Source organism: Podarcis cretensis, assembly GCF_951804945.1.
Source record: "Podarcis cretensis genome assembly, chromosome: 6".
NCBI classification, from domain to species: domain Eukaryota; kingdom Metazoa; phylum Chordata; class Lepidosauria; order Squamata; family Lacertidae; genus Podarcis; species Podarcis cretensis.
Window position 1 is genome coordinate 100,957,140 of NC_137175.1, and position 15,616 is coordinate 100,972,755.

Consider the following 15,616-nt stretch of genomic DNA (forward strand, 5'->3'; position numbering starts at 1 on the left):
CGAGGGAGCCGGCGTACAGCTTCCGGGTCATGTGGCTAGCATGACTAAGCCACTTCTGGCGAACCAGAGCAGCACACGGAAACACTGTTTACCTTCCCGCCGGAGCGGTCCCTATTTATCTACTTGCACTTTGACGTCCTTTCGTACTGCTAGGTTGGCAGAGCAAAGGGAGCTCACCCCGTCACGGGGATTCGAACCGCTGACCTTCTGATTGGCAAGTCCTAGGCTCTGTGGTTTAACCCACAGCGCCAATAGTGTGATTTAAAAAACCTCTATGTATTTTAACCTTATTGTACCACAAATACGCGTCAAATCCCTCTAAATCCAATACATTTGTATTATCAAATGTTATCCAATCTCTCAACCAGCAAAAACAAGATGCCTCATAATAAACTTTTAGGTCCATTTCCAGTACTTTTCCCCAACCCTGTAAACTTTTCTACTGCTCAGAGAAGAGGGGAATATGCAACAATATTTTTAAACAATGGTTTTCAAACTGTGTTTGAAGGAAGACTTGGTGGTTCTCTGAAGTTTGCCAGGGTTTTCTCAGAGTGAGTGTCAGAAATGGTGGGAAGCTTATCTGAAAAGCAGCTTGCTGACCACTGTCAACCTTCTTTTGCAATGTGCAGCTGCAGGAGAATGTGATGACTTTCTAGTGCACACACTCCATTTGTTTGGTGTGGCGGCAAGGGCCAGGGAGCCTTGCCAGTGCTCCGGGTTAACCAAGGGTGTACCCTAGCCTACAACATACCCCCAATCTTCTGCCATGTGCTGTGATTCCTCAGCAGAAGAGTCAACAGGAAAAAATTCTTTGGAGGTGGAAAACTTTAAAAACCAGCATTTAGAGCAACTTAGTCAGGCATGTCACCAGACTCTAAGGGAGTGGTGTTTGACTTACTCACTACCCACAAAAGGGTGTTCACTCAAAGCAAGTGTACATATCTGTTTAGTTTGCCAGAGAACTTGATAGAAATGGATGTGGAAAGTTGTAATGGAATGAAGGCGGTGCATGAGAGAAGCCTGTGTGGACGTGTCAGATGTTGTGGGGGATTCGCACTCTTCAGATGGAGATGGAGCCTGGTTGGAGGCAGCTTGAAAGTGCCATATATTATTCCATCTCAGAAACTTTGCAGGCAGTAAATTGGAGAATAGGTTGGGACCCTCTGCCCTCTGCCCTCTGAATCAAACCAAACAACACTTAAACCTAAGATTGCATTCACGGTGCTCTACTAGTTCTAGTCCCAACAGGGGTGCAATGAGGACCAGAGCTTGGGGCCAAAATCTGCCTGGCACCTGGCCTCTGGACCACCACAAGGAGGACAAGTCTCACCAGGTAGAGGAGGCTGGTTTTCACAGCATCCTTTCTTTCATTTCAGTTTTTTAAGTATCTTACAGCAAGGAGGCAGTTAGCTAGGCACATACATGGTGACAGATACGCAGGGACTTTTGAAAACAAAGCCAGCTATGGAGGTCAAATTCCAATGTCAAAATGGAGCTAACATTTTGAAAATATGCTTAATGGCACTCTTTAAGAGGCCCAGGTAGCACCTGTTGTGATTCATGAAGCAGTAAATAGAAATACAAGTAGAATGTCTTATTAAGAGCAGGGCTGTAGCTAGGGGGTGGTGAGGCGGGTCCCTGCCAGGGGTGCAGGCGAGCCCCCCCCCAAAAAAGACTTAAAAATATGTCCATAAATATACCTAAAAATAAAAATATCAATTATCGCCTCATAAGAAAAGGTTTTAAATAGAGGGTGAATTGAATGGGTGGGGGTGGGGGTTAGAGGAGAGGCGGAAAGAAGAGTTAATTTGTCAGTGACTGGGGAGGGGCGCAATCTGTGCAGTTCTGCCAGGGGCGCAAGATCACCCAGCTACGATTCTGACTAAGAGACTTACCAAGGCAAAGTGGAAGGGGAGACAGGATATTGCCTGGTTTTTTCCTATATTGACGCAGTTTGATAGGTGCCAGTTATGGCCCCTTCGTGTATGACAATTAATTCAAGTGAAATGTTGACAGCTGACTGCTGGACTTATAGTAGAATTCCCCATCTTTAAGAAAAGTGGCTGGGATAGCTGCCCACATGCTGACCCAGTAAGTCTTCTTGATGTCTCCTCAACACAATGTTGTTCAGCATGGATTGAAGAGAAGCAGGCTCTATCCCCATGAAAGCTGACTTTCACAAGGGACATAGCACAATTGACCCCTCTTTTGTTTTTTAATTATCTTATTTATAAAAACCTGCGTGTCACATGTGTTGGTCTTTCATCTGCCTTTGACTCCACTGACTGATAGCATCTCTGGGGGGGAAACTATCAGTTACTTCATTTGACTGCTGCTTCTAATACAACAACTGTACTTTAAAGTTGATATTAAAATTGGAAGTGGCCTTGTCTTTCAGATTCAATATTTATATCGAGAGATGCAAAAAAAGGTTGGACCCACTAATGATGATGATCCACTTATGATCCAGTAATATCATGCCAGGATATTTCTGCTGAATATGAAAATGAACTTAGGATTCCTCATATTTTCAAGTACTCAGATATTTGGACTTCATATATTAAAATTGGGACGCGGGTGGGGCTGTGGGTAAAACCTCAGTGCCTAGGACTTGCTGATCGCATGGTTGGCGGTTCGAATCCCTGTGGCGGGGTGCGCTCCCATCGTTCGGTCCCAGTGCCTGCCAACCTAGCAGTTCGAAAGCACCTCCGGGTGCAAGTAGATAAATAGGGACCGCTTACCAGCGGGAAGGTAAACAGCGTTCCGTGTGCTGCGCTGGCTCGCCAGATGCAGCTTGTCACGCTGGCCACGTGACCCGGAAGTGTCTCCGGACAGCGCTGGCCCCCGGCCTCTAGAGTGAGATGAGCGCACAACCCTAGGGTCTGTCAAGACTGGCCCGTACGGGCAGGGGTACCTTTACCTTTATATTAAAATTAAATCCAACCATTAAAGGGCGGCTTGTCTATTAGAAGCAACTCTTTGGTCCTGCTAGCAGTTCCATCAACAGCCAAAGTTTACTGTGCAAGAGGGCAGAGTAGGGCCTTCTCTGTTATCACACCGCATATGGCAGTTCATTTGAATGAACATGTTGGGAGTCTGGACAGCAAGTCTTGTTCCCCTGATTCTTTAAGATATTGCAGCCCTGGCCCAGGACTGGGATTCCACGATAGGGTTAGGCAATTTAAGACCCTGGACTTAAAGATTTTGCAGGGCCCCCAGGGCCAGCCCAGTCATAAGGATGGCTGAAGCAGCCACCTCAGGTGTCAGAATCCACAGGGTGATGTCCCCGCAGGTGCCCCAGCCAGGGTCCTGCAGTGGCTTCTTCCGGTGAGATCTCATGGCCATGGGCAGCACCTCCCTGTTTCGCCTCAAGCAGCAAAATGGGACTGGATGGGCTGCCCCTGAGGGCTCTCCCTTTAGATAGTCATGTGAATTCCTTTGGTTCCCAAGCACACAATTAGCATTCCTCTTCTTCCCCAGTTCACTGCAATTTCATGCTTCAGAACGACTTCTACATAGCTAAAAAAAAAAAAATAGTATCATTATCTTAAGCAGAAGGTTCCCAGGGTGGCACACAATGAATTAAAATACAATACAGCAATATTACATAAAAATAATTAACATAACAGCAGTCCAGCTTCAAAAGAAGCCAGTTTTTAAACCAACCACCTCCATGGCCTGATGGAAGAAATGCATCTTTGCCTGTTTAATGTCTGGACAAAATACAAAGACTTATTGGAAAACAAAACTCCAAGGTGGCTTTCACCATTGGAAGCTAAGGCCCGGAAAAGACTCAATATGGAGGCCAAATGGCCGAAGTATTGGGAAATATTAGAAAAAGATGGAGATAATTGGAAATTGCAGAGTCAGGAGAAAATGAAAGACAAAGTGTGAGATTGGTTACATTATGCTCAGATTAAAGAAGTCTTTAAACTTGATAAAAAGTTAGGATTCCAGGTGGAAAAATCGAAGTTAGAAACGGAACTGTTAGAGCCTAAGACTAAGGTACTCTCAAGAATGTATAACTTGCTGTTAAAATGGAACACACAAGATGAAATGGTTAAATCGGCTATGATAAAGTGGGCACAGGACATTGGGTATAATATTATGTTTGAGGACTGGGAAAAGTTATGGACCATTGGGCTAAATTTCACTGCATGTAATGCTTTGAAAGAAAATGTAATGAAAATGATATATAGATGGTACATGACCCCAGTCAAACTTACAAAAATATACCACTTGTCTGATAATAAGTGTTGGAAATGTAGGGAAAGTGAAGGAACGTTCTTTCACCTCTGGTGGACTTGCCCTAGGGTTAAGGCCTTCTGGGAAATGATATACAATGAGCTGAAAAAGGTATTTAAGTATACCTTCCCTAAGAAACCAGAGGCCTTCCTTTTGGGCATTGTTGACCAGAGGGTGCTAAGGAATGACCGAACATTTTTTATGTATGCAACAACAGCAGCAAGGATACTCGTTGCTAAGCATTGGAAAACCCAAGATCTACCCACACTGGAAGAATGGCAGATGCAACTGATAGACTATATGGAACTGGCTGAGATGACTGGCAGAATTCGAGACCTGGGAGAGGAGACGGTGGAAGAAGATTGGAAGAAATTCAAGGACTATTTGCAAAAATATTGTAAACTGTATGAATGTTAAGGAGGATGCTTGATCACAAACAACTTGGCACCATTGAATTAGATAAACTGAACTATGAAGATAAGCTAAATTTAGGAAAAAATCAACTTTTAGATAATGATTAGGCTAAACTAAAAAGTTTTAAAAAGTCAAATGAATATATCTAAAATTCAAGATATAACATTGGAAAATTAGATAAGGTGGGGACAAGGTGATAAATTGCTGAATTAATTTTTATATTTTGGAACGTAGGAGAGGGAGATGTGAGGAAGTCCAAAAAGGATAAGAAAATATGTTATGAAATGTGATATTTTTTGTATGTTTTGTTTATTATGTTATAATTTTAAAAAAAACCTATTAATAAATATTATATAAAAAAAGAAAGAAAGAAAAGAAATGCATCTTTGCCTGACATCTAAAAACAGTGGGAGGGAGTTCCAGTGAGCAAACCAAGAAGAATCCCAACAGGTGAGGAAGAGCCAGCCCACAGCAGAGCTGCTCCCCTCCTCAGCTGGAGCATTTGCACAATCGATGGGTTATGGAGGTGGGCGAGGCTCATGCCACTGCCCAGGATTGAAGGCCACCTCAAGGATAGTACCACATACAATACAGAACCCAATTTGACCAGCAGTGCATGCGAGTGGAGGGCTGTGGGACCTGTGCCATGGCTTCTTGTACTCCTCGGGTTCCCAGGAGTATGTTTACTTGGGGCTTTTGTTCATTGCCAGGACCAGCAAGACTAGCAGGGCTCAGGCTGCCCACCCTGCCCAGGAAGAATCAGCCCAGACTCTGCAGGAGAAGGAGCTCTGCCTCACTATCCTTTTAAAGTGTTTGGAGACTCTTAGAGATAAGGAGATGTCCAGATTATATATCTGGACTTGAAAAGGGCTTTTGACAAAGTCTCTCATCAAGGGCTCCTGAGAAAACCAGCAGTCATGAAATAAAAGGACATGAATGTGGATATGGTGAGGAGTTATGAGTGCCATTTTTTTGGCTCTGAAAGGTTGCTAAAGTCCATCCCTCCTGATCAGGAACAAAATAGAGAGGTAAAAGTGGTCAGTAAATAATTTGTGCTGAGTTGAGTAGCATCTTTCAGCTCCCATGAGCACAAATGTGGGTGTACACATGCTGCCTCCCATAAGTAGCAGAATATGCCACAAATGTGCTTTACCCACAGGGTTACGTAGATGTGCATTGTGGGGATGGGTGGTATAAACATCTGTCCGCCACCTGGCTGTGTATCCATAGCCCTGTATGAAAGGAGGGGAGGGGCTGGCCAGAGCTCCGTGGCAGAAGGCCTGTTCTGCTTGCAATGTCCTCGGTTCCATCAGACCTCCATCATCTCTGGTTAGAACAATCTCAGGGGGAGAGTCTGGAAGAGACCCGAGGTGCTCGTGAGCTAGCACCAACCAGAGCAGAAAATACTAGGCTTGATGGACCCATCTTCTGACTTTGTACAAACACATTCATACTAAGAACTTGGAGCTAAGAGGTTTACAGTCAGTGCACTGCAAGAGAAATGTCACCCTGGTGTTGACAGGTGCCCTCAATATTGTGAAAAGCAAGTGCAGGCAGCTGACATGTCACAGAACTGCCAGCCAATAGCTTCTTCTCAGAGAGGGAAGTTATAAATAGCCTGGTTACTGGGTGAAATGATTGCGAGGTTTGTTCTGCTTCTTGCTGTGGGAGGGAGAACAAGTGAGGCAGCAGAACTGGCAGGGCCTTATCAGACAGGGTGGCTTTGCAGCAGGAAAAGAGAGGGGAGAACTTAAAGTGCCACTTTTGGTTTGTCAAACATTTGCCAACTGCTCCCTTGCTGTACCAGACCCGTCACAAACTCACATCACAGACTGGGAAACAGTTCAGTCAGTAAGGAGTGGCACATCTAGCAAACTAGAGAGGTGCCCTAAATATTGGACAAATATTGGATGCAGCATTCTGCTCGGTTTAGATCTCCTGGCTTTCAAGAGCTGATGCCAAGCCCCAGGCAGCTGTTATGCCAGCCAGGGAACATTGCTGGAGAAAGTAAATCGCAGTTGCTTGAAAAGCACTCCCAACTTTCTCTCTGACTGGAAAAATGGAGGCTGTGGCACTAGGAGAGTAGAGCAAACCACATAGGGAAACTAGTAATGGCTGGAAAGGTGACATTTGAGCCATCAGCTTCCTAACCCAGGTGCCATCCACACAGAAGTCCCCTTTATTTGTGGTACATCACTGGACTGGCATTTTTTGCCAACGCAACTGCTGCTCATAGGACACACGCAGCGGAACATGCCTGGGCTTCCTTTTGTGCCATGTTTCTAGGAACAGGTCCAGGCTGTAAAGCTCTGTGTCCAAGCACCTCCCCCCCCCTCCACCAGTGCTTTCCCCACAAAAACCACTCTTTATTGCTGAATCAGAGCAAATGGCAACCCATGGAAAAACTCCCATGGCTGTTTGCACTGATTCAGCAGTAAAGAGCAGGTTTTCCTGGGGAAAACAGTGGAGGAGAAAAAAAGCGCTTGGAAATGGACTGAGAAAGTGTGGGCCTTTGTCTAGAAAGCCCAGGACAAAAGATTTGTGTGGATGCACCCTGAGTCTCCCCTGTTTGTAACACTGTTGCATGCCACTGCAATATGCAATGAAAAGTGTCAGGGTCTTAAGTAATGCACACAAAATCAAGTGGGTGGTGCCTGAAATGTCACTTAAAAAAAAAATCATTTACCTGCATGTGCTCCTCCACGTCTGCACAGACTAATCATGCAAGTTAATAAAGAGTGTGATCTCCCCATTGACTGGCTAATTCCCCAGAAATGACCTGTGGGAGAAATATTCTGTCTACCAAGGACCCTTTTACTCCACCTTGCCATTTTGGGGGAACCAGGCTCTTTATCTTAATTTAAGTTGATGGAAAAGAAAGACTTGATTAGATCCCCAGCGGTTGGGGTGGGGTGAGAAGCCCCACCAAGATTTATTGGGGCAAAAGGCTCCTTGGCATGTATTGGGATTAATATACCACCACAATCATTTTCCTACCACAGCCGCAAATTTAATTCCTCCACCAAAAAAATGAAATGTGAAGGTTTGGGAGGAAGGCACAAGTGCAGGTGAACACAACAAGAAGCAGCGTCCACAAAACATGCAAAATCTGACCATCAGGAAAGTAAAATGGAGGATAAAACTTCATTCCTATAGATTCCAGCTCTTTGAAGTTAAAAGTCAAGGAAGGTGGGGGTAAAGGGCACCAAATGGATTCTGCAAGATTGGAACTATTCCTGTGGTAATAGTAACAATTGCACATCACTGGTTCACATGAAAATCCACAGAGAAAGAGAAATGCAGCCAGTAAAAAGAAATTGGCACAAAAGAAGTACAAAGAACAATGGAATAAATGAGCAAAAGTGGCCATACAGTGGTACCTCAGGTTACATATGCTTCAAGTTACATACGCTTCAGGTTACACACTCCACTAACCCAGAAATAGTGCTTCAGGTTAAGAACTTTGCTTCAGGATAAGAACAGAAATCAGGCTCCAGCAGCACGGTGGCAACAGGAGGCCCCATTAGCTAAAGTGGTGCTTCAGGTTAAGAACAGTTTCAGGTTAAGAACGGACCTCCGGAACAAATTAAGTACTTAACCTGAGGTACCACTGTATTATTATTGGTTGGGCTGTGGGTCATCAAGTGCTTCATGAGCAGGCAGGAAACAATAGTACCAGGAAAAGTGTGGGTTGAACCTGAGGGCACCAGACAAGTCAGAAGATGGCTGTTGAGCATGTGGGCGAGGGATCCAATTGTGGATGGGCAGCTCAGATTCTCTGTCCGAAGCAGATGATCTGTGTTCTCTAAAGCAGGCAACTGAAGTCGGGACATTCTGTTCCAGGAGAGGCAAGCATCACATGGGTCTGCTGGCTTCTGGCCATGCTATTCACAGGCTACTGAATAATACAACTTCTGCTCCTTGGCTTAAATTGGCCCAAGGGGAATACAAAAGTGGCAAGTGACGCGGAGTTTCATGGAGCAGCTTGCATGGGGATTTGTGGGCAGTTGTGCTGGTGCTTTACCTGCTTGACAGCTGGAACCCCCAGTGGAGCCGCCTGTCTTCATGCCTATTTGCACAAAGAGCAATTTTATGTGACCACAGTGACATGATGAATGGAGAGGTGGCAGGGACCCATGTTGGGTTGAGCATGGGATGAAGCAGTCATGTGCTCTTTGTCAGGATGTATCCAGGGGGCAACCTCTAGAACCCCTCCCTGGATTCAGAAAATCTCACTACTGGCCAGCTGCCAATCTCCTCTTCTTGGGCACTGATTCTTGGTGGGTTTTTTCTTGGTTAGGGATTTTGTAAGCAGAGGCTGCATGGCCAACTCTCAGGGATGTTTTGAGGGGTGACTTTCCTGTCTTGGCAATAGGCTGGGCTCCACGACCTTGTTGGTATGCACTGTGTGTGTGTGTGTGCAGTGCCGGATTTATGTATAAACTAAACAAGCTCTAGCTTAGGGCCCCACTCTCTTGGGGGCCACCAAAAAAATTAAAGGAAAAAAAAACCTGGATGTACATTTCCAAAATATAAGATAAAAAACAAATAAAATAAAACCTACATACAGCAACAGTGTTTTGTGTTGTGTAGGCTCCTATAGTTATGTGCAAATGGCTTTAGATACCTATTAGGTCCATAAATTACCATATAGCATATATTCAACACAAAAAACAGCGACAATTTGTTGTTGACAAAGGACAGCTAGACATATAAAGGGCCCCATTACCTTCAGTAGCTGAGGGCCTCATCAAATCTAAATCTGGCCGTGTGTGTGTCTATCTGTACTTTATAATCTCCTTTATATTCTTGCAAACTAAGAGTGGGCTCAAGTCCATGAACATTTCTGCCATCATAAATTTGTTAGTCTTTAACATGCTATATAGGACTCTTTGTTGTTTTTACTTGGAAACTCAGGAATTTATTTTGAGTACTGGAACTTAATGGAGCACAATAATCCACTCCTGCTTAGCCAAAGCTTTCTTTACTGGACCAGAGGCGGAGGCATGTTGTTGATTTTGTTTACAGTAAAAATAAAAATAAAAGGGGTAGTCCTTTTAATTCAAATGGGAATCCAGATCCCCCCCCCCCAAGCCAGATAGGTCATGCAGCTTCTCTTCTTTAAAACAGTTTGGGGCAATTTTTGATGGAATTCTTTCCTTCCCATTTTGAGAGCGGAAAGTGCAACCAGACTGGCACATGCCACTCCAGTCTCCACAAGCAGTGCAAAATTCTAGGGATTCCGGGCAGGGTTGTGTTTCAAGGCACAGCAAATATGAGTGTCTTTAAGAAATATGGTTTAATTGACACAACTTTACACCTAGAGCCTTCAGTGTTGCCCCTCTCATAGCTTCATCCAGCTTGGGTCTAAAGCAGCCTCCAGCCATGGTCCCTGGTCTCTGGGCGCAGCCTCCCCCAGCCAATGCTGCATATGAGTTCTTCTTAACCCTGTTCCCCTCACCAACCCATAACAATACAAATAGACAGCAAAGCAATTGTGCAAGTTTCGACTTTACTAAGATGATTTCTAAAAGCTTCAAAAAGTGGGTTAAGATAGATAACCTAAGGAGGGGTTTTAGAAACCACTGCACTGTCTCTTCCTGCTTGCTTTTTTCTTTCTCTCCCCACCCCTCTCCCCACTCCTTTTGACACCATTTCATAGTTGCTTGTTCTCCTCAAGTTCAAATTCACCAGAAGCTGATGGAGCTGCCTGAAGAGGTAGAATTTTAAAGATAAAAAATAGTTTGTTGTGACAGCAATTTGATCAGTCTGGAGCTGCTGCGGCTGCTGCTGCTTGTCTTCAGACCTCTCCACATGCAATGCCCTGACCAAAGCTGCATGTTGGCTAATCTTAAAGTGGGGAGGAGCTGCTGCACAAAAGAGCTGAATGGCTTCAAAATGCCCAAGTCAAGGCGGAGGAGGAGGTCACAGTGGCCATGATTAAGTGGACACAAGACTTTGGATATTCAATAATCATGCCACAGTGGGAAAATTTGTGGGGAAAATCATTGGAAATTGGAAATTTACAAATTGTTATGTCTTAAGAGAGAATTTTCTAAAAATGCAACACCTATGGTATCTAACACCTTGGAAACTATCGAAGATGTACAAAAGTGTCCCAAGCAACTGCTGGAGGTGTGGAGACACTTTCTATCACATGTGGTGGCTGTGTAAGAAAATCCAGGCATTTTGGGAGAGTATCCATTTAGAACTACAAAAAATGATAAAGATTTCCTTTATGAGAAAACCAGAAGCTTATCTTCTGGGGATTACAGATTTGGATATTCCACAAAAAATGAAAGGAATTTTTTATATGCCACAGTGGCAGCAAGAGTTCTTATCGCTACAAAATGGAAGAGTGATGAAATCCCCTCGATTCATGAATGGATCCAAAAGCTAACAGAATATGCAGAGTTAGACTATCAGAAAAAAATAAAGAACAACCCAAAACAGGAATTTGTCTCAAAATGGGAAGTCTTCAAAGCAACTATAACAGTTTAAACTCTGTCACAGTATTTGAATAACTTCGGTAGTAGCTTTAAGAAAGATATGAGACCTAAGATAAACCAATAATTAGTTCATCTATGATAAAAGTGTGTATTGGCAACAAATAATATATAATTGAAATAAGGACTAGACGGGAGGTCAGGTCTGTAGTTAAAGGACCACTTTTTGCTTTATTGATTTGTAATTAATAATGTCTTTATCACTGTTTTTATTTGCATTTTTGTTTTGTTTTTTCCTTTTTTGGTGTATCAACAACAACAACTACAACAACAGCATGCCCACCCAGTTAGGCTCCTGATAGAGCACCAGAGTATTGCAACTGCAATAGTTTGTGGAGATTTCTCTATGTTTATATTTCACCATGTCTTCAAAAAAGGGAAGCTCTTTGTGTGCTGCTACCAGGTACCTCAGTATTTGAAGTCAAAAGGAGACAGACCTGCTTCAAGACTGGAATACTGGTGCAGCAGGAGAGATCCACAGCTGAGCAGATTATGATCCTTCATGCCTGTTTGTACCTTTCAGAACATCGAGCTGAAGGTGGAAGTGGAAAGCCTGAAGCAAGAGCTCCAGGAGAAGCAACAAAGCTTGGACCAAGCCCGGTAAGAGGTGGTACAGATGGATCTTACCCGCCCTTAGGAATGCACACATGTGTGTGTTTGTGTTTGTGTGTGTGTATTTGTGCATGCACAAAAAGAGAGTTTACTGGGCTCTTCTGTTTATCTCCTGCACTACACCAAGGTCACAATCCTGAGTTCACATTTGAGTTCCCATTGAAAAGAAAATCCAGATCTGGATTTTCTTTAATTTAGCATGCAAACAAAGTTTCTTGCTTTGTCACTAAGGGTGGGTCTAAACATGGGGGTGAAAGTGCTATTAAAAAGTCAGAAATCAGATCGTTTCAACAAAAGAAAAAAATCACTATGGAAAATTGTGTTTTAAAATGTCCTGCTCTCTGGTGCCATCTGGTGTTGCATGTTTATAGCACATTCAAATGGCTGTTTCTTTACTAATGTAGCTGAGTCCCAAGATGCCTGTTATTGCTCATGTAGAGCTAAACAGTCAGAGTCAGATGCCTCAGGTATTCAGAATGTTGTCATTTCTATTGAATCCCAAGGCAATTGGGAGGTTTCTTTGGACTGGGTTCAACTAAATAGTTGTGTTAGCATGGCAGGGCTTCCCTGCTCTGCTCCCCCTGGCCCCCTCCCCCCAAATCAGCTCTGCGGGGAGAAGAGGGTAAATCTTTCCCCCTCCTGGTAAGCAGCCTTAGTGCAACATTGAATTCCACCCTTTGTTTTTAAAGAATCATAGAGTTGGAAGAGACCACAAGGGCCATTGAGTCCAACCCCCTGCCAAGCAGGAAACACCATCAGAGCACTCCTGACATATGGTTGTCAAGCCTCTGCTTAAAGACCTCCAAAGAAGGAGACTCCACCACACTCCTTGGCAGCAAATTCCACTGTCAAACAGCTCTTACTTCAGGCAATACCAATGAGACGGAAACATGGAAGGTGCCGCCAGGGTGGCTATCTAAAGAACTTTTAACTGAGTTAAGATTTAAAAAGGATGTGTACAAAAAATGGAAAAGGGGGGAAACCACCAAAGAGGAATTCAAACAAATAGCCAGCACGTGTAGTACAAGAATACTTGGCTAGTTTAGATGTATTCAAGTCTCCAGGGCCAGATGAACTACATCCAAGAGTATTAAAAGAACTGGCAGATGTGATCTCAGAACCACTGGCAGTCATCTTTGAGAATTCCTGGAGAACAGGCGAAGTCCCGGCAGACTGGAGGAGGGCAAATGTTGTCCCTATTTTCAAAAAGGGGAAAAGAGAGGACCCAAATAATTACCGCCCAGTCAGTCTGACATCAATACCAGGGAAGATTCTGGAGCAGATCATTAAGCAAACAGTCTGTGAGCACCTAGAAAGGAATGCTGTGATCTCCAATAGTCAGCATGGATTTCTGAAAAATAAGTCATGTCAGACTAACCTGATCTCGTTTTTTGACAGAATTACAAGCCTGGTAGATGAAGGGAACGCAGTGGATGTAGCCTACCTTGATTTCAGCAAGGCATTTGACAAGGTGCCCCATGATATTCTTGTAAAGAAGCTGGTAAAATGCGGTCTTGACTATGCTACCACTCAGTGGATTTGTAACTGGCTGACTGACCGAACCCAAAGGGTGCTCATCAATGGTTCCTCTTCATCCTGGAGAAGAGTGACTAGTGGGGTGTCACAGGGTTCTGTCTTGGGCCCGGTCTTATTCAACATCTTTATCAACGACTTGGATGATGGACTCAAGGGCATCCTGATCAAATTTGCAGATGACACCAAACTGGGAGGGGTGGCTAACACCCCAGAGGACAGGATCACACGTCAAAACGACCTTGACAGATTAGAGAACTGGGCCAAAACAAACAAAATGAATTTTAACAGGGAGAAATGTAAAATATTGCACTTGGGCAAAAAAAAAATAAAAATGAGAGGCACAAATACAAGATGGGTGACACCTGGCTTGAGAGCAGTACATGTGAAAAGGATCTAGGAGTCTTGGTTGACCACAAACTTGACATGAGCCAACAGTGTGACGCGGCAGCTAAAAAAGCCAATGCAATTCTGGGCTGCATCAATAGGAGTATAGCATCTAGATCAAGGGAAGTAATAGTGCCACTGTATTCTGCTCTGGTCAGACCTCACCTGGAGTACTGTGTTCAGTTCTGGGCACCACAGTTCAAGAAGGAGACTGACAAACTGGAACGTGTCCAGAGGAGGGCAACCAAAATGGTCAAAGGCCTGGAAACGATGCCTTATGAGGAACAGCTAAGGGAGCTGGGCATGTTTAGCCTGGAGAAGAGGAGGTTAAGGGGTGATATGATAGCCATGTTCAAATATATAAAAGGATGTCACATAGAGGAGGGAGAAAGGTTGTTTTCTGCTGCTGCTGCAGAGAAGCGGACACGGAGCAATGGCTCCAAACTACAAGAAAGAAGATTCCACCTAAACATTAGGAAGAACTTCCTGACAGTAAGAGCTGTTTGACAGTGGAATTTGCTGCCAAGGAGTGTGGTGGAGTCTCCTTCTTTGGAGGTCTTTAAGCAGAGGCTTGACAACCATATGTCAGGAGTGCTCTGATGGTGTTTCCTGCTTGGCAGGGGGTTGGACTCGATGGCCCTTGTGGTCTCTTCCAACTCTATGATTCTATGATTCTAAGTTGCTGCAGCTAGAGGCACGAATCAGAGACAGCGTCCAGGAGCGCCGAAGTCCGCACAAGGGCTTTCTGCTTAGTGCCCCCACCACCTCAAATTCGGGGGTGGTATAGGTCACAGCAGGCAAGGGCAGTCCCCCCCCCACGCTTGGGGGGGGGGGTGGGAGGCTGTTTACTCCCATCACAGCCTCTTAATTACCTCGTGTGGGTCGGAGAGATGTTATTGTCAGCCATCTTCCGATGCGCCCCTAGTGGCCCCCGACAGTTTTCATTTTAAATGCATTTCTTACTATCGTTGACATATACACAACAGACAAGCATATTCAACAACTTACATTGTGGTTTATTCCTAGAGGGGGATCCATAGGGAAAATACAAATCTTGTAAGGTACAATGAGACATGTATATTCATTTCTTAAGTTCTCTCGTCCAGTCTCTGGGGACAGTTTGCAGTCACTAGGATGAAAGCCTTTGATTATGTCACTGAGTGAAACAAGCAGGCTCTGGGACTCCATTGCTTCTCTTTTCGCAGGGCTGGGGAGCAGAGGGAGCAACTGAACCCTAAAAACATGCTTTCTGGTGGTTGCTCTGCTCTGTTTGAGTTGGCATTGGTGCCCTAGAGTTTGACTAAATAGGTCTAAGATAAATGCACTTTCTGTTCAAAAGCACATTTTCTTTTACCAAGCTGCAGAAGAACTTTGGGTTGTATCCAGATTTAGTCATACTTTAAAGTGGACTCCTGTTTGATTTCTTCCAAGCATTAATGTACGAGGAACACTTGTGTTCCAAACTATGCTGCTACAACTTTTGGTGATGTTGCTGCATTGAGCTTGGTGGATGGATCCTACTCTGAGTAAGCTTGTGTTAGGTTTGCATGGAAGTAAAACTCAGTGAAATAAATGTAATTTTCTTCTGTGTATCTGTGGTTAGGATTGGGCTATAACCCCAAATTGACAGGTTCCTCAACCCTGGCCTAAGGAGTTTTCAGTATGTGCAAAAACATTTGTCCCTCGTCGCTTTGATCTCTCGCTTTGAGCGCACCAAGTTCCCTTGGGCTGGGCTTGTCCATCAAGCCTCGTGTTGTCTCTGCTCTGCCTGCTGGTTGCTCTCTAGGTTCTCAGGCAGAGGCCACTTCCAGCCCTGCTGCATGGCACCCATTTCACGAAAGGTGCCCGTGAGGATCTGAACCTTGGTCTTTCTGCAGGCAAAGCAGTCAGTCTCCACAGAGCCATGGCTCCTCCTTTTC

The 15,616-nt window shown here is 44.4% G+C and overlaps 1 protein-coding gene across 4 annotated transcripts in view; it reads left to right on the plus strand.

Moving 5' to 3' along the window:
- The window catches only part of PDE4DIP (phosphodiesterase 4D interacting protein), a 97,527-nt gene that overhangs the window by 5,075 nt on the left and 76,836 nt on the right, over nt 1-15,616 (plus strand). For all 4 annotated transcript variants that reach the window (XM_079981004.1, XM_079981007.1, XM_079981003.1 and 1 more), the window contains exon 4: nt 11,689-11,765. In XM_079981004.1, the coding sequence (XP_079837130.1) occupies nt 11,689-11,765 (77 nt within the window). The remainder of the gene's footprint in view (nt 1-11,688; nt 11,766-15,616) is intronic.